This window comes from Bidens hawaiensis, unplaced genomic scaffold (assembly GCF_021521415.1).
Source record: "Bidens hawaiensis isolate Kalapana, Puna unplaced genomic scaffold, B.hawaiensis_p1.1 tig00044645_1, whole genome shotgun sequence".
NCBI lineage: Eukaryota > Viridiplantae > Streptophyta > Magnoliopsida > Asterales > Asteraceae > Bidens > Bidens hawaiensis.
Window position 1 is genome coordinate 16,416 of NW_027497918.1, and position 18,962 is coordinate 35,377.

General features: G+C 40.0%; 2 protein-coding genes across 2 annotated transcripts; one reads left to right on the plus strand and one right to left on the minus strand.

The window, feature by feature from the left end:
* Nucleotides 1-4,627: 4,627 nt before the first annotated feature.
* Nucleotides 4,628-6,770, plus strand: LOC143595077 (protein CHLOROPLAST IMPORT APPARATUS 2-like). Its single transcript, XM_077074214.1, has 3 exons — nt 4,628-5,930; nt 6,211-6,366; nt 6,708-6,770. The coding sequence occupies exons 1-3, from the start codon at nt 5,019-5,021 to the stop codon at nt 6,753-6,755; spliced, it is 1,116 nt and encodes a 371-aa protein (XP_076930329.1). The 5' UTR covers nt 4,628-5,018; the 3' UTR covers nt 6,756-6,770.
* A 256-nt stretch (nt 6,771-7,026) lies between these two features.
* Nucleotides 7,027-17,887, minus strand: LOC143595079 (uncharacterized). The gene is made up of 5 exons (XM_077074216.1): nt 17,495-17,887; nt 16,581-16,684; nt 16,314-16,490; nt 7,282-8,966; nt 7,027-7,192 (listed from the first exon to the last, which is right to left on the minus strand). The coding sequence occupies exons 1-5, from the start codon at nt 17,668-17,670 to the stop codon at nt 7,103-7,105; spliced, it is 2,232 nt and encodes a 743-aa protein (XP_076930331.1). The 5' UTR covers nt 17,671-17,887; the 3' UTR covers nt 7,027-7,102.
* Between the last annotated feature and the right edge of the window lie 1,075 nt (nt 17,888-18,962).

The window sequence follows — 18,962 nt, forward strand, 5'->3', positions numbered from 1 at the left end:
TTCACCTATACTAACACCAACATCATGGACTTCATCTAAGTACAACATATATTAAATCCTACCTGTGTGTTAAATGATTAGTTTTCAACTTTAAAACAAGTTTTATGTGTACAAACTATTTTGTATTTATATTATTATATATAGGTATTGAGTTGTTATAGAAAGTGGTGAGTTTTTGAGAATTATTTATAAAACTAGTGAACCTGATTTTTTATTTTTCCTTTTTGGGTTGGGCTTCTCTTCTGATTTGTTGGGTCTATTAACAATATATGTTCAATTGTTTAAACAAAGTGTGTGAATCAAACTTGTGTTGTAGATTTTTAAAAAAATAATTTATAACTTTAGTTGACAAATTTTGTTTTAAAATGCCTTTTCCTGATGTAATAGATATTTATGTTAATGAAAACGATGGATACATCTAATCACACAAGTGACTATGAAAAAACAAACAAACACGCACTTGCAATCAAGCACAAACACTAAACCGATTAGGTTCTAAAACTGGTTTCAAGATGAATGGCTAAGAGGATCATCGGGCGTGGTTGTGAATCATAAGGTGTGGACATTGAAGATGATAGTCGTTGGAGATGGAGGTTAGTTTAAGCAGTCGGAGATGCGTTGGATCGAGTCGTCGGATTATGTATAATTAATACTAAATAATGAAGAAAAAAATATATAGCATATATCATTATTAAATAATTAAGGGTGTATCACATTTGTATTTGTGTTAGGTTGCCTATCATCTCTGATTGCACCGGATGACATAAACGAGATACAAAGTCATATTCTAGTGACTTTGATAACACAAAAAAGATTATATAATATCACATTAAGACAAAAATAAAAATACATTATTATATATCTTTCAATAAAAACGAAAAAATTACTCAAGTACAAAGTATTTCAATATGGATATATGTAATAAACTAAATTGTTTTAAGAAGACAAAATGAAACTCCTTGTGCACAAGATGAATTTTATTCACCATTTACTCGTTATGGTATAGTGACCATCATCCTTTCTTGAACCGTAACGCAGACTACATACACAACGGCTTCAGCTGAGTATTTTTAAACCACCTTCATATTATGCCGTTGATTATGACACAGACTTGTTGAATCAGTGAAACGAATCACTTGGTTCGGATTTAAATAAAGTAATATTTTATTATTATTGTTTAAATAGTACTTTTTCATTAAAGGTTAAAAAAATTCAATCACAATAAAGATGCATGTATGCGGGTAGCAAGCTGCGTCGCAACCCTCTTTTGAATGAAAAAACCGATCTTACTGAAAATAAAGCCATGGTACTTCGCCGTTGATAAGTTACCGTATACGACCCGCTGAACTGTTTTCAGGAACACAACAGCTTTGGGGGCAAGGGGCCCAAAAGTACCAATAGCAAATTGAATGAAAACATGTTCATTCTTAGCATATACTTTCTCATGCTTAGCAACTTTCCTTGATTCATATATCAAAATCTTATTTACTTATTCATTTACTAATCCAACTTCTATAGTTCTATATTAATCAATACCATAAATCCAGCTAACACATACTGTTTATATTATTTATATTCGTTAATTTATGACATTATCTGGTTTTTTAACCAACTAAATTTATAGACTAGTAAAACGGGCATTTGAGTTTCTGATGCGGCTACCAAAACGTTACTTAACATCTTCTTTTCACTCTAAAGTCGCTATCTGTTCTAGATAAATTAGATAATTTCATACGATTATAATTTACAATAAAATAACTAGGGTAAACGAGTAACAAGCTATATCACAACCTTTTTTTTAAATAACAAAATAGATATACTAAAAACCAATTATCGGATGTTTTATATGGAACAATCATGTCTTCAGTATACTTCCATAATAATAAAGATCTCGGTGGACACTAATAGTGACATTATTGTATTTATATATAAAAAAATAATATTATTAGTGTTACATAATGATTGCAACGTACGACATGAATCTACCACACATCTTATTCATGTCATCCTAAGATATCTATGAACACCAATCAGCTTCTGCCATGTAAGCAGATAATATTACTCTTTATTGGGGTTAGCATGGGGTGACATGTACCTAAGACCAAGGGGGTGTGGGGCTCCAGTGGAGGCTTCAGCAGAGCCAAGAACCAATAATATTATGACGTGTGGCAGAGAGAGAAACTGGATAAGGAGGGTGTTGGAGCCCGTGTTGTGAGTAGCGCCCCTCTAGCGCCCATATTAAAGCCCCACATCCTCTCTCTCTTCTCTCGCTACCATGCTCACGGGTGGTGTTTGCGCCTCGGTAGCGCCCCCTCTAGTAAAGATGGGCAAAAAAACCGGTTGGTGAACCGGTTCAACGGTTTAAACCGAAAACCGGCTTTTACAAAAACCGGTTATTTAAAAACCGGTTTGACCGATTTAGTAACCGCCGGTTCGTATATCGGTTACAAGTTCTAGAGAAAAAACCGGTTACTGAACCGGTTATGGAAAAAACCGGTTAATTTTAAAACCGGTTATTATGAAAAAACCGGTTATTAACCGGTTATTTTAAAAAAAACCGGTTAATTAAAAAACCGGTTATTAAACGGTTCTAACCGGTTTCTAAACCGGTCCTAACCGGTTAGACCGGTCCGAGTTTTGCACCAAAAAAACCGGTTAATAAACCGGTCCGGTTATTTAAAAACCGGTTTTTTTCCAGGCCAAGAAAAACCGGTCCGGTTATTAACCGAACCGGTTTTTTAAAAAAAACTGATTTGTGCACCTCTACCCTCTAGCTCCCATTTGGTGTGGTATTAGCGTCTGGGGGCGCGAGCGGAGGGGCTCTAGAGCCCCCTTTGAAACCCCCACACCCCTCAGTCTAATGTATTCGAATCAGGTTATCCCAATGTCCTGTCATAATTTTGCATGTGGCCCATGATTGACGACTAAGCTTTTTTTGAACCATTTTGTTATAAAATAATAATCAAATTTATATTATTATGTTTTTTACCCAATATTTTAACGGCATACTTTTTCTAAAACATCAATCAGATATCCGAATTTTCAAATATTTTTGAATGTAAATTCGTATTATTTTAAATGACTTTCTAGTATAATTTCTTTTATTTTGGTGGTTATTGATTCGTTGATTATATCCTTTTAGTAATTTAAAAGTAACACGAAAATGTTTTTCGTATTAAATTGGTAGTTTTAAAGAGGATAAAACTTTTGTTTTTTTTTCATTAAGCTATTAGGCTACATGGGGCTCCATTCGGTTTCATCCTCTGAAGCACACCTAGCAAATTGGCTTCCCTAATCTTCAAATGAATTTGGTTTCATGAATTCTGATTTGTTGAGACTTGAGAAGAATGAAATGATTGTGTTGTGACTGGTTGGAATACATTGGTTTTATCCTCTCCATGGGCGCCTCTAATAAATCTCTACGGATTTAGATAATTGTGAAGTAGTAATCCCTCGTTGATTGGTTTCATTCTCTATAATTTTCATACACCCATAAAACCCATAATTCTTTTATTAAGCATGGCAGACGCTTTTACATCTAAACTAGGGGTTGTGTTGTAATAGTCCGAACAAATATAAACTTAGTGGACTAGAGATGTTTAACGAATCAAATCTCTAATACTCGAATTAATCTAATATTATTTTTATTCGAATTTTAGAGTTTTGAACCTAGAATCGAACCAAATTCGAATTTTCAAGTTTTTCAATTCCGGTTCGAATACTAAATATCCATGTATGAAGATTGCTTACCAACTATGATATAGCACTTAACTTTCAAATTATAAAACAACAAGGGATGGAAAGAAAGTGTAAATGAACTCGAAATCTAACAAACTAACAAACTAAATGACATCAAAATCAATAAACATAAATTCTATATGTTCGTGTTTTGTGACAGAGTAGTATAATTATACGAATCAAACACATAAATCGCCATACATAAATTATAATAATCCAAACTATGACCAGTTGACCGATAATAACTCATACTTACAATTTCACCAATGCCAACCCTAACTTATCATTTTTATTGCCAAGTGCAGTCCCCGATTACATAACTATCATAAAATCATACTTGATTTCCACTCAATTTCTCTCACGATTACGATCAAAATGAGAATCGTAATTCGTGCATGCGAAATCAAGTATAAATCACATGTAAATCCAACGTGACATCTATAATGATTATGCTACTGAGTTTTAACACTTTATAACAACGAAAGTATATCGCTTATTAAAACCAATTTTCTATTCTTTTTTTTATATATGTTTTCTACTGATATTAATAAGTTCACAATAATTTGAGTCTAAAATATACATATAAGCAAAAGCAAGTTGTGGTCCAAACAACACCATTCCATAGTCTCTTCCTCTGTTTTCTTTCACCCCTGTTTCCAAATTCCGTTGTTCTCATAATATAATTGCAAAATTACCAAACTACCCCCAACACCCACACCAACACACACACATATACATATACATATACATATACATAGAGTGGAATTATATCTTCTCCTACCCCGTGACTCCATAAATCTTGATCTATATTAATGTTACATATTATTATTATTATTCTATAAGTCATTTGTCACTTAAATGTGTTTACCTATTGCTATATGTATATCTAGCTAACTGGTTACAAGTACACTGTTTCTTACGCCTATGACACATTCCTGTACACCAGTTCGGTGAATCCTATGTTGATTCTGTTTCTTTTATTTTTTTAGATTTTTATTTGGATCTTTCCTCATTTGTTTATACACTATTAGCACTTTTTAAGGTTTAGTGTTCTCGATCTTCACAAGATCTGTCAGTCGGGGTCTCAATGGAAGCAGCTTTTGTTTTCTTTTTATCTGGGTATGTCTTGTTTGTTTAATATTTACAATATTTTTGAGCTGCGATTTTTTTAATTCGGGTATGTTTTATTTGTTTGATATTTACAAGATTTTTCTATAATTCTTGTGATTTTTTTTTGGGTTTATAAATTTGTCACATTTGATTAAATATTTAATCTCAAAATGTCATCTTGTTTAAGTGGAAGAGCTTATGTACTTGATCTTGAAAACATTGTAAAATCATCTTCATCATCATATGCTACTTCAAGCATATACTCAAATTCCAATTCATCTTCACCGTCATCGATTTTTTCCGAATCAAGCAACTCATTAATCGCGGTCTCGACTCGAAAACCTCGAACACCGAGAAAACGACCGAACCAAACGTACAACGAAGCCGCGGCTCTTCTTTCGACCGCTTGTCCCGCCATTTTCTCGGTCACTAAGAAACATACTAACCGACCCGAATTTCACAAACCACATTCTTATTTCTTCAACGAGCCGCGGGAATTATTGTTATTCGAAAAACCGAAGGAGATTGAGTTTAATGGGAGGTGGACCCGAAGCCCGAGTTTGAGCTCATTAAGTGAAGGTTATCGAGACGATTTTGATACCGAATCGTTACTTGATGAGGAAATTGGAGAGGGGATTGATAGTATTATGGGAAACTCGAATTCAAATAAGAATACGAATACAAATACAAATTTAAATGAAAATTCTTGTTACGGGTATCCAGTTGGATTGGGAATTGGGGAGTATTTAGAGTGTAATTTCGGGTTTGGATTGAGGAATGGATTGAGGGCATTGAAGAATGTGGATGAAGGGAACTGGTGTAGTATTCCCGCGGTTAATGTGATGAATGTATCGTCGCCAGCGATGAAGAAATCGGAGAAATGTCGGGTTGGAAAGAAGAAGAAAGTGGCGGATTTGATGAAGTCGGTACCGGAATGTTCGATCGGAGATGAGGGTTGTGAGAATGGGACTATGTTAATGTTGAAGTTGGATTATGAGAAGGTTTTGAAAGCTTGGTCGGATAAAGGGTCGCCAGTGCCGGAGGGAGTGTCCGGGTCGGAGTCTCCTGGAAGTGATATTCATGTAAGTCGTTTTTGTTCATAATTCTAAGAGATAATTAGAGTGCGTGTGAGTTTGTCGTTCAATAAAATTTTTTAAAAAAGGTTAAGTTTGATAATGAAATAATAATCATTCAGTTGACTCAAGTTCAGTTAAATTAACATATTAGGTACAGGGTTATAATGGGCAAAAGTTAACACAACAGTATGTTAAATTTTTATATGATGAAGATAGATGTATATCTAATGTCTTGTCAAATGTGAGAACACACGCATAACTTATTGTCGGATTCTATTTTTGGTAGGCACGATTAGCTCAAATAGACCTATTCTCGGAGAACAGAGGAGTAAGAGAAGCTAGCGTGAATCGTTATAAAGAAAAAAGACGGACACGATTCTTTTCCAGAAAGATTCGATATCAAGTTCGAAAAGTCAATGCCGATCTACGACCTAGATCCAAGGTAGACATTTTCATTTATTTCCATCTTATCGTGTTAAATGTATGGTTTAATAATCACTACATAAAGCACAAAAGGGATCTGGTTTTTATATACCCACCGGAAAAGAAAACAAAAGAAAAAAAATGCATTGTTGCCAGTCGTATACCTTCGTATAAACCACAGTTTAACCTCAAAAGGTGATGTATAAAACGACAACCCGCGCATAATATTATTTGCAAGGTTGATATAGCAATTAGAATATGTATTATTAAAATCATTATGACTTGGTCTTACTTGTCTCACTAGCATTGTTAAATACAAAAGATTTAAATTTTGTCACAATTTGTCTGTTGTTTTTGCAGGGGAGATTTGTTAGAAGGCCAAATTCTCCAACTTGTGAGGAGTCATAAGCAACTATACTTTACTCCTCCAACTTCTACTTTTTTTTTAACCCTTTATTATTTTTTGTACACCACTTGCATAGTGTTGCTGAGTTGAGAAATGAGAATAGGAAAGAAATAGTCTCTAAAACAATTTTGTTATCTCAATAAATAATACTTAATTGTTATATAAATAAGTAAAGAGTAAAACTATATCAATATTCTGCAATGCTCAATGGTTTGTCTTTATCAAAACATTATACAACTGTGAACAATGAGATCTCACTTTTATATGATACATTTGTGTGTATGTGTGTATGTGTATGTACATATATAATTTGTATATGCATGTTATATACAAACAAAAAAAAATCATATTACCTCTCTGCTAATATGTTCCTGATCTTTCTAAGCTTTTTGAGAGCTTTCGAGGCGTTTTCTGACAAGTTCTCATCAGATTCAATCACCTGAATCATACATCAAACAACACGTTAAAACTTAAAACAAACCCGACCCGTTTAGGCGTTTAACAATAATCATATGTCAAACATAATACCTCAATGTTTTCAAGCATAGATTGAGCAAGAATCTTCAAATTATTATGATCAACAGCTTCTGGCAGTGCTTTTTTCTGATCAAACTCTGTAACAGAAGACGTTGCAGCCTCGGGTTGGTACAATGGGTCCTCGGGCCCGGGTTTTGCAAACTTCCATAACCATTGAAACTTTCCTGATGGTGAACTTGTATCTCCCAGATCGCTCACGGGCTTTTTTGTAATTTCTTCATTCTCTACTTCCTTAAAAGTCAAATCTTCAGTGGAATGTGAGACTGGTAAATGAGAAAAAATGTCTTCAGTTGATCTATACATGCCTGATTCAATGCTCGGGCTTGGGCTCAGGAACCGGTCCGAGCCCAGCTCGTTTCTGTTAACCGAAGAATTGGATGCTACACTGCTACTCTCAATCTCATTATTACTATTACTATTAACATTACTATTATTATTATTATTACTGTTGTTATTTATGTTACTATTATTATTATTATTATTATTATTATTATTTTTGTTGTTACTAGAATTAGTGTTTTCTTCTGAATGGCCTGTTACATCATTCACCACATTTCTCCTAACGGTTGACCGGGCTACCCTTGCCAAACGGGCTTTGACTTTCACTGACCAACCCCTGATCCGATTCTGAACTTGTTTACTTATTCCGGCTTGGTTCTGCTCTTCTTCTTCTTCTTCTTTATTCATAACTCGCCACTGTTCTTCCCAGTAGTTCTCGCGAACCACTGGGCGCAGGCCCGCCTGCGCAGTCGAGTCAGATGACTGACTGTGACGGTGACCTCGCAGTTTTCCAGGCCCACCAACCGGGTCTAAAACTGAGTTAACAGAATCAATTGCAAGATTCATTAAACTTTTGGCTTTCTTTATCAAACTCTCAAGATTCACATCTTCCGGAAAGTTCAATAATCTTTGAAGACAAGAAGTGGCGTTTTCAGTTGCGAGAATCGAAGACCGTAGATAAAGTATCATCGAAACCGCGAATGCTGAAATAAACGCCCCACGTAACGAATTAAAGACCTTAAATTTTACTTCATACTTTTTAGAACTAGAATTAGAACCAACATTTAGTTTGTTATTATCTAGTGCAAATATTTCATCCCAAATGACCAAAAGGTCCTTGAGGGCAAATTCGCGTCTGAACAAAACTCGTAACCAACGAAGCGCGAAATACTGCGGTTCAACTCCTAGCTCAACTAGATGACTGTATAAAGAAAAATCAACGGCTGAGAGTAACCGATACAGCGCAGATGATGCTTCAATGACAGGTGGCACCCCGTTTTCGGGTGAAAGAGAATGTGAGAAAAAACTAGCCATTGCAACGGCGTCTTCATTTCCGTTCATTAAAACATCAAACATCGAATATGCATCGTGTTCGATAAATTTATCGGATAACACAATTCCCAATTCGCCCTCAGCACCGTACGCATCACTAAATGAAATTATTGTTTGCACGTTGGGATCAAGTTCGTTAAGGTGGTGAGGCTTTACATCATCCTTTTGGTTTTTGTTATTGTCTTCATCTTCTGTATCGGAATTGTAAGAAGAATCGGGTATGTTAAACGATAGCCCATCGAAATTGTCGATGAAGTAATCGGTGTATAGTTTTCTCACTTCGGAAAGACGCTCCAAATCGGCCTGGAGAACATATAGAAGTGGAGCTAGAAGTTCATGCATCCCTGACAAACCAAAAAAATAAATGCAACAATTATTAATTTTTATATTACAGTTAGCAGTCATCAGGGTTAGGCCCATTAGCTTACTCCATCGAGATTATGATTCTGTTAGAGCCTTAGAGGTGTGTACAGATCGGATTGGGTCGGTTTGGGGCTCAAACTGAACCATAAATGATTTTTGAAAGCCGTTCGGTTTTTGGTTTTCACAATGGGTTCGGTTTCGGTTTTCGGGTTCACCATTTTGGTTGAAACTTTTTGGCAAACAAAAAGGCCCAATACAAAGAATTTGGAGCTATAAATTTTGGTCTACACCCTTTATAATTTTTTGTAATAAATTACCTAACATTCAAAAAACAAAAACTATAATCAATTAAATCAATAAGAAAAGTCATTGTTTACAAGTTTGGTTTTATGATTCGCTCTGATTCTTTCGGTTTTCGGTACATGCAAAACTGAAACAAACTGGAAATCCGGTTTTAAAAAAACATAAAACCTAAACGTCGATTGTGGGTTGGGTTAGTTTATGCCTGTTATTTCAGTTTCATGCACACCCCTAGGTTTTGTAATCTATCACTCTATCTACATTTACCCGTGGATTATAACATACTAGATATCTCAATAGAACTTATAATAACTGTGGCCAAACTTCAAAGTACAAAAGTTTTCTGACCGATTTAAAAAAAACAAACAAACTTCTTAAAAAAATTACAGCCAAACTTCAAATTACAAAAGTTTTGTGCTCAATATATAAAAAAGTGAAAACTATACTATTCATAAGTTGCTATTATATAGAAAACTTTATGACCAAACTTTAATGTAGAAAAATGTGGTTAATCTACAAAACTTGGAAACTGTACACAAAAGCAATGTTGTGACAAAAGTTTTAGGATCATTCTATAAAACTTTTATGTCAGTCTATATAAAGAGGTAGGTCCTAGCAGAGCCCAGTTGGACCCGCAAGACTCACCTCAAAGAGGGACGTCTGCGCAGTTGAACCCGCAAGACTCACCTTCAAAAGGGACGTCTGCGCAAAGGCTAAACTCGCAAGACACCTTGAAGAGAGACGTCTGCGCAGAAACCAACTGGATCCGCAGGACCCACCATGCTCAGAGACGTGACGTCCTTACGCGCAGTACGCAAGCTGTTCCCGCAGGAAAAGCCTCCCAATGGTCGACGTACTCCGCCTGTTCCCGCAGCAACGGATACTAGCCATCAGGGAAGGCTACCCGCGCAGCAAGGCTACACGCACAAGGCTACACGCACAAGGCACTAAACTCTCAAAATAATTCAGTAATGTCACCTGAAGAAGGAATGAGCAAAGCCGGGAATACTCCCGCCCAAATGAGCCAGTCTGTACGATACTGGAGGATCTTTTGTACTGTACCTGACGAGGTATGGACAAAAGATCTGACCAAAGATACGACAGCTCACTGACAACAGTATGACGAGCAGCACGCTCTTGTACTGTATGTCACTATTAGCCGCTGCCTACTCACCAACCTGTCGGAGGACGTGCATAGCCTGCAGTTGGTGGAACAGGAATAGTACACAGCCGGCCTGGTCACTATCAGCCGCTGCCTACCCACCAATCACCAGCATGGCATGTGCGTAGCCCACAGTTGGCAGAACAGGAACACTATTCAGCCGGCTGTACCTGCTTGGAAACCTACCTTCGGCTATAAATACTCCAACACCTTGGAATGGTATCATCTTATCTCATATCTCATATCTTGATATATTACCTGATATATGCTCTAGTCATTCTCTTAATAGACACTTATATTCAAGAGCAATCTAGTCTGATTCTCACGCCGGAGGGTGGTCACAAGGAGGTACCCCCCCCCTTCTCAGTGACGAGCTCACGGTGTCTGTTTTGCAGGTTATCAGAAGAACCATCTTCGCCGGATCTAACCCCTCGTGGGAAACATCTATTTAACCCCCAGATTATCCGTAATCTGCCCGGGGTCAATTAGTGTTTCTTCATTGGCGCCATCCGTGCATAAAAGCTAAAACTTATTCTTTTTTCAGATTTTTCAAACTTCTGGAAAGATGGTTAAGGTTACTCCGTTGCCAAAGCCAGCAGGTGACCAAGAAATCTCGGTAATCACAACCCCAGCCACTGGGGGGAACACCGGCGAGCACACAATATTTACGAACACTACCCCGGTTACCCAAGCCAGGGCAAGTGCAGTAAATTTTACGAACACTACCCCGGTTACCCAAGCCGGGGCAAGTGCAGTAAATTTCTCCCTGGGATTCACCGATGCACAGTTGGAGAAACAACAGACGAGGCTCCCCCGCCAAACACTTGAACAAGTTAAAGCGTGGGCGGAAGCACGTCAGAAGGAACTCCAAGCTGAGTTGGACGAACGCTTACGTTCCATCCAACAGGCTGACGAATTTGGAAGCACTCGACAACAGCTCAACACGAGCAATGAGTGCGAGTTATCGGACGATGATCGGGAGGAATCCGACAGTGACGCAAACCCTCGTCATAGGGTGAAAGGGAAGCGTAACGAAACGGACTTCCAACCGAGAAGGAATTTTGGAGAAACCTTCAAACGGAACGCGGGGGGAAACCCACTGACTTCTCCAAAACCTTCAGACCCACTGCTGCAAATGCGGGAACATGTGCAAGGGACATTGCGGAAGCAATCGCCCCGAAAAGTGCGAAGCAGATGCCTAACATCGGCACTTATGATGGTATATCTGACCCAGATGATCACCTGAACAGATTCATAGCTGGGGCAACCGTCAGCAACTAGACGGAACCCACGTGGTGTTATATGTTCCAGATGACGCTGGTCGGAGCGGCTAGAGCGTGGTTTGACTGTCTACCGGTCCACCACATCTACGATTGGGCGGACTTCCAACACAAGTTCAGCCAACACTTCAGTCAACAGAGGAAATATACTGAGGAGCAGTGGACGATCCTCAACTGCGTTAGAGAGGAGGATGAATCCTTACTAGACTTCATCACTCGCTTTAACTCGAAAAAGTTGAGTCTGGGCGTTATAAGCGAAGACCTTGTTCGCGCCGCTTTCATCCAGGGCGCCGAATACCCAGAGCTTATCCGCACGTTGACGGGTAAGGACGGCATGCCATCCACATGGGATGCCATCATGACGGCGGCCAAGCGCTTTGCTGAAACAGAGAAGCAACTGGGTGGGGATCTGTCCCAGACTACAAATCTCTACACGCAGAGGACTAGAGAAAACAACGTCCGGACCGCCTGGCAAAACAAAAAGAGGAAGCTAGGCATGTGGCAGTCAAGGGTAAACTTTGACACCTCATCCAGCTCTCGCTCCCTAGTAGGCGGAAGGGATAACACGCACCCATCAAGCCGACACCCCAGGTGGACGCCACTCACCAAAAGCGTCACGGAGATATTTTCCACCGAAAAACTCCCATGGCCAAAAGCTCCAACAGTCCGGCAGCGACCTAACGTGGACCAGAGCAAATCCTGTGACTTCCACGGAACAAAGGGTCACACCACTGAGGAGTGTACATCCTTGAGGAATATTATTGAAACATTCGTCAAGGAGGGCAAACTTACACACCTGGTGGCATCAATCAAGAATGGGGGGAAGAATGACAACCGATACAAAAGCAACGGACGAAAGCCCGTTGACATCAGCATCCACATGGTTCATAGTAACATCAGAGGAAGAAAAAGACGTACGACAGAACCATGCGCATGGAAGGAAGCTGAGGTGCGCTTCCCGCGAGTGCCAGGAGGACCCAGCAAAGAAGGCCCTATCGTCATCAAAAGCCAGCTGGGGCACTACATCACTTCCCGCACTCTTGTTGACAACGGCGCCTCGTCAACGGTTATGTACAGGCAGTTCATCGACAAGCTAGATGACGAAGACAATGAACGCCTGGAAACGGTCTACGCCTCGATGGAAGGGTTCGACGGCAGCACAAACACCCCTCTGGGTATCCTATCTTTCCCCGTCACTCTCACAGACGGAAAACACTCCCGCACAGAGGATGTGGACTTTGTCGTAATGAGGAAGCCACACCACACATACGACATTCTCTTCGGGAGAGACGGGATGGCAAGATTCAATGCCGAGGTATCTTCAGTCCACGGCATGATGGGATGGCCAACAGCTGAGGGCGTGGCGATGGTCACCGGTATTCCCCAGGTATGCATCGCATCTGTCTCATCAACACCTAAACCAAAGATGGCTAAACCCACCGTCACCGAACCAGAAAAATGGGCTTTCAATGGCAAATACCCCGACCAGGCGGTTACCATTGGCCCAACAATCACTGATCCTACGCGCACCTTACTCAAACGCTTACTACAGAAAAACGCTGACATCTTCGCATGGAAACCAGTTGACATGACTGGTGTACCTCGAAGTAAGGCAGAGCATAAGCTCAAGTGTGACCCGGCTTTTACGCCGGTCATACAAAAGCGTAGAGTAATGGGGGCGGAACAAGCTAACGCGTGTAGAACCCAAGTCAAGGAAATCCTTGACGCGGGCATCGTACGCGTTAGCAGATATCAAACTTGGCTTGCAAATCCCGTTATGGTACCGAAGTCTAACAAGCAATGGCGCATGTGCATAGATTTCAAAGACTTGAACAAAGCATGCCCCAAAGATTGTTACCCGTTACCCGAAATTGATCTTAAGGTAGATTCGTTAACACCGTTTCGCCTTAAATGCTTCCTTGATGCATATAAAGGGTACCATCAAATCCACATGGCCGTTGATGATCAGGACAAAACCGCATTTCGGACGCCCGATGGCACATTCTGTTATCAAATGATGCCATTCGGACTTAAGAATGCCGGGTCCACATACCAACGCCTGATGGACAAAGAGTTTCATGCCCAAATTGGGAGGAACTTGGAAGTCTACATGGATGACCTGGTCATCAAAAGCCTTGACCCAGAAGCGATGTTGAAAGACATCGAAGAAACATTCAACACACTCAGAAGGATAAACATGAAGCTCAACCCGAGCAAGTGTTCCTTTGGGATGGAAGAAGGGAAGTTCTTAGGAGTCATTGTTACAAAAGATGGCTTCAGAGCGAACCCTGAAAAGGTCGAAGCCATTATCAAAATGGAATCACCTACTACCATCAAGCAAGCTCAGACACTGAACGGACGCCTAGTTGCACTTAACCGCTTCTTGGCAAATCATGCGGATAGGTCGTTCCCATTTGTGTCGATGCTGAGAAACTGTTTAAAGAAAACGCACTTCTGCTGGACACCAGAAGCGGAAACAGCTTTTCAGGATATTCGGTCACGCTTGATCGAACTCCCAACGCTCACAGCACCATAAGCGGGAGAGGAATTAATCCTATACCTCTCCGCCACAGATAGAGCGACCGGGGCCGTCCTGCTAGTCGAGCGAAAAGGCATCCAGATGCCAATCTACTATGTTAGCCGTCTCCTAACAGACGTCGAAACCCGGTACTCTACCCTGGAAAAATTAGTCTTAGCACTTGTACAGGCTTCACGCAGGCTAAGACGATATTTCCAAGGTCACCCATCACTATTCTCACCAACTTCAAACTTGCAAACGTTTTAGGCAAACCCGAACTGTCGGGACGCCTAGCCAAATAGGCAATAGAATTGGGAGAATACGCGATAAAGTACAAGCCAAGGCCAGCCATAAAAGGCCAGGTCTTGGCCGACTTTATTGCCGAAGTCCCCGCCTCGCGGGGGAAAGAGTGCCAGGACGAGGCTCAACCCTCTCCAACACAGGACATCGATGATGTCTGGCGACTCTACACTGATGGAGCAGCCAGCAACGAGGGCTCAGGCGTAGGGTTAAAACTAACCAACCCAGCAGGCCAAGAATACACTTACGCTATTCGACTAGATTTTCCAAGTACGAATAACGAAGCTGAGTATGAAGCATTCTTGGCCGGGTTGAGGATTGCGCGTAAGATGGGAGTAAAGAACTTGGAAGCCCATGTGGATTCCATGTTAGTAGCCAATCAGATAAACGGGACGTACACGGCCGTGAACGACACAATGGCCCTGTACCTCGCTCAAGCAAAAACCCTCATGCGCGATTTTAATGATTGTAAAGTCATACACGTCAAGCGTAGCGAAAACAAATCTGCGGATGCGTTAAGCAAGCTTGCGTCATTGGCTTTCACCCACTTGGGAAAGGACATCCGCATTGAACTCCTTGGAGCACCGTCAGTCCCACACAAGGAAGTCTGTGTCATCCAAACCGGCACAGAAACGTGGATGACACCAATAATAAATTACCTTGCGGCGGGTATACTACCAGAGTCGAAAACACAGGCAAGAAAACTACGCTGTAAAGCACTGAACTATCAACTCATCGATGACATCCTTTACAGACGTAACTTTCTTGGCCCACTCCTCAGATGCGTTGACGACCAAGATGCCGACTACCTACTAAGGGAAGTACACGAAGGCATCTGTGGGATACACGCAGGTCCACGCGCAGTTGTAGCTAAGCTAAACAACGCGGGATACTTTTGGCCAGGGATGCATACGGATGCACTGGCATACATCAGAAAGTGTAGGTCTTGCCAACTCTACGCACCTAACACGCATCGCCCGAAGAACGAACTTGTTCCAGTTACCTCTTCATGGCCATTTCAGAAGTGGGCCATCGACGTGACCGGCCCATTTCCCACGGCAGCAGGGAACGTCCAGTTTCTAGTGGTCGCCATCGACTACTTCACCAAGTGGATAGAAGCAAAACCCTTAGCCCAAACGACCGCAAAACACATCAAAAAATTCATTTGGGAATTTATTATTTGTCGTTTCCGGCTTCCACAGAATTTGGTGAGCGATAACGGCACCAACTTTGCTGACAAGAAGCTACAACAGTGGCTGAAAGAACTTCAAATCACCCACACCTTTACCTCAGTGGCGCACCCGCAGGGTAATGGTGAGGTGGAAAGAGCAAATAGGAGCATCGTCGACGGCATAAAGAGAAGACTATTGGAACACCGATCCGGCTGGGTGGACGAAGTTCCACACGTCCTTTGGGCACACAGAACAATGAAAAAGGCAGGTACGGGAGAAACCCCGTTCAGCCTCACTTATGGCACTGAAGCCATGGTTCCGGTCGAAATTGGTCTACCCTCACCAAGGGTCTTGATTCAACCAGAGGACAATGATGCGGAAAGACGGTTAGACCTTATGCTATACTTTTCATAAACATTGAAACTATACTTTTCATAACTTGGTTTTTGTTTTTGTGGCAAATCTATATAACTTGAAAACTTTGTTGCTGGTCTATAAAACTTGAAAAGTTACTATTCATAACTTGGTTTTTGGCGTTTTGACCAATCTATAAAACTTGAAAACTTCACTATCCATAACTTGGTTATTCTAGTTACCTTGCCTATAACCGTAGTTTGGATGTCGAATACACCAAAGCAACAATATTCTTCGCAAAACACCTTGTCGCTCGGGCGCCTGAAAGTAACTACCATGTTCAGGATACAACCGAGTCAAATCCTGGTCAACCATTCTCTCTAACTCAGCTTTATGAAAAAACTGTCCCCACATACTATCTGCATTAACATTATCCTCATCATTCAACATTTTGGTTCATCTTTTTACTTACAATTGATCATGCATTCTTAATATTAATAAGAGTATACCAGGGTTTTGTGACAGCGGGTTGTCCATAACAAGACCGCGATAATTCCGTTCCTGTCTTGACATTGGAGGACTGATCAAAATCTTCCTTCTTAAAGCAGCATAACTGGAATTTTAAATTTTTATTTGATGTTAAAATGTGAATTAAGAATTTAGGTTTGGCAAATTCTTGCACAGACGTGTTAACAAGACACGACACGACATGAAGTTAAAACAAGTTTGGGTTTGGGCTTAACTAGGGGTGCAAACGAGCCGAGCAGAACCGCTCGCGAGCTACTCAAGATCGGATTGATAAAAAGCTCGAAACGAGCCAAGCCCGAGTCTCAAATAAAGCTCATTCCGTTATCGAGCCCAAGCTCGAGCCTTTTCTATTTTTAAGTTGTACATCTTTTGGACTTCTATGTATTAAGCCGAGCTCGATCCGAGCTTTGGCTTGTTTAAGGTACTACACGAGCTTGAGCCAGGCTTAGGCTCGTTTAAGGTTATTCACAAAATACATAAAAAAATAAAAAAAAACATATATAAATTAATTAATGCATAATAAACGAGTTGACTTGAGCTTGAAAAAGTGACTCACGAGGTGAGCTCGAGATTTAGAAAAACAGCTCGAAACGAGCCGAGCTCAAGCTTAAGCGCTCATAAGTTAAAACGAGCCGAGCCTAGGCTTAACAGTTCTGTGTCTTAAATAAGTCGACACATTGAAGACCTATTTAAACAGGTTATACACATGTTAACCTGTTTAAATTTTTTTAAATTAAAAAATATATAATATATTAGTGGATGTTATGATTTGACTTTAGACTTTTAGCACCACCGGTAACCGTGTCTTATCGTGTCGTGTAATGTCTTACTTGTTATGCCTCCATAAGCAACATCATATATAAAACACAAATTCAAAACGAAATCAATCAATAACCTTCTGCGGCAATTGGCGGTCACACGGCGAAAATCTTCGATCGAAGAAGACGAAGACGGCAAAATCCCCAAATCTATACGCCATTGAACGCCTCTAAGATCACCAAAACGGCGATCAGATGACAATTCACTCGAACATGATGATTCCGGTAATGAATTCATCTTCGCAGGTGACATAGCAGCTCAATTTACCCCAAATTGAATCCACAAAACCCTAGGTGTTTCAATCCTTGATTCTGGAAGCTAATATCACAATGTAGGATCGATTTGACCGGAAATTAACCGTCTGGTGTGCATAATTACATGTGATTACATGATTTAAACATTCAATTGCAATAAAACGTGATGAAGATTTGTTGAATGTATGAACGGAAAGAGGGAATGATTAGGATAATATTATTAATATTAATATTAATATTAATTGTTAATTAATGATATAACATTCCTTAATATGCTCCTTATGTCATAACTAAAACTTGTTATTACTTTATTATTAAAGTGAGTTAATAAGGAAATTTAAATAAAGTTATAAGGCGTAGGTATACTTTAACGTTTAGGGCGCTGAACGTAATTTGGTTAAGTTTAATGAGTGGGACGTCATTATTTTCATGTGTTAAGTAGTGTTAAAGACAAGTTAAGTTGACCTGATGTCATGCAGTATACCTTAAGATAGTGGAAAGAATACGTGTTTTGAGCTAACATGGGGGAGACGATGGGTTTTGAGTTAGTAAGGCGGGAATACGACGGCTTATGAGTTAAGAAACATAACGTCTTAAACTCCTAACATAGAGACGACGATTAGTTAGTACATGGACAAAAAGAAAAATTGAATTTTAGAGGGACATATTTAGAATCTTTCTAAAAATAAAAAAAATGTGATATTTTAAGAATTTTTCCAAACTTAATTAAACTCCAACATGGGCCTCTCGTTTTCTTTTGGGCTGCTAAAATAAGTCCACTTATATCAAAGATCAAAGAGATTTATTTAGAAAAATTGGTTTTTATTGGTCCTAACTATCGTCTTTTGGTCACTGTCGGTCCCAACTAACGAATTGGCTGTTGACGGTCCCAAATATTAACGTATTTGTTCATAATGGTCAGCGACTAACAGAATCCTAACGCCATTAGTTTCAGGTCGCCGGAAAAACGTTTATGGCCGGAAAACACACATTTTTTTCCTGAAAACTCAACAATTTTGTCCCAAACATCATGGTAACTTTGTATCGTACCTTTAGGAGCCATTTTCTAGTAAAAGTCTCAATTATTGAGGTCGGCGGAACCCCAGAACCATCGTCGGAATCAATTGGTGGTGCTTAAGTGATGGTGGTTGGTAGGCGGTGAGTCAATTGTTGGTGGTGGCAGGTGGTGTTTTCCGGCAAAAAAAATTGACTTTCCCGGCCAAAAACGTTTTTATGGCGATCTGAAACTAACGGCGTTAGGATTCTGTTAGCCGCAGACCATTAGGAACA

Bases quoted from the DNA above. Each gene is read 5' to 3' on its own strand.
- LOC143595077 (XM_077074214.1), top strand. From the start codon at position 5,019: ATGTCATCTTGTTTAAGTGGAAGAGCTTATGTACTTGATCTTGAAAAC. The intron at 5,931-6,210 runs GTAAGTCGTTTT...TATTTTTGGTAG, and splicing joins CTCCTGGAAGTGATATTCAT to GCACGATTAGCTCAAATAGA. The intron at 6,367-6,707 runs GTAGACATTTTC...TTGTTTTTGCAG, and splicing joins ATCTACGACCTAGATCCAAG to GGGAGATTTGTTAGAAGGCC.
- LOC143595079 (XM_077074216.1), bottom strand. From the start codon at position 17,670: ATGTCACCTGCGAAGATGAATTCATTACCGGAATCATCATGTTCGAGT. The intron at 16,491-16,580 runs GTATACTCTTAT...ATGTTAATGCAG, and splicing joins CCCGCTGTCACAAAACCCTG to ATAGTATGTGGGGACAGTTT. The intron at 7,193-7,281 runs GTATTATGTTTG...TGTATGATTCAG, and splicing joins CTATGCTTGAAAACATTGAG to GTGATTGAATCTGATGAGAA.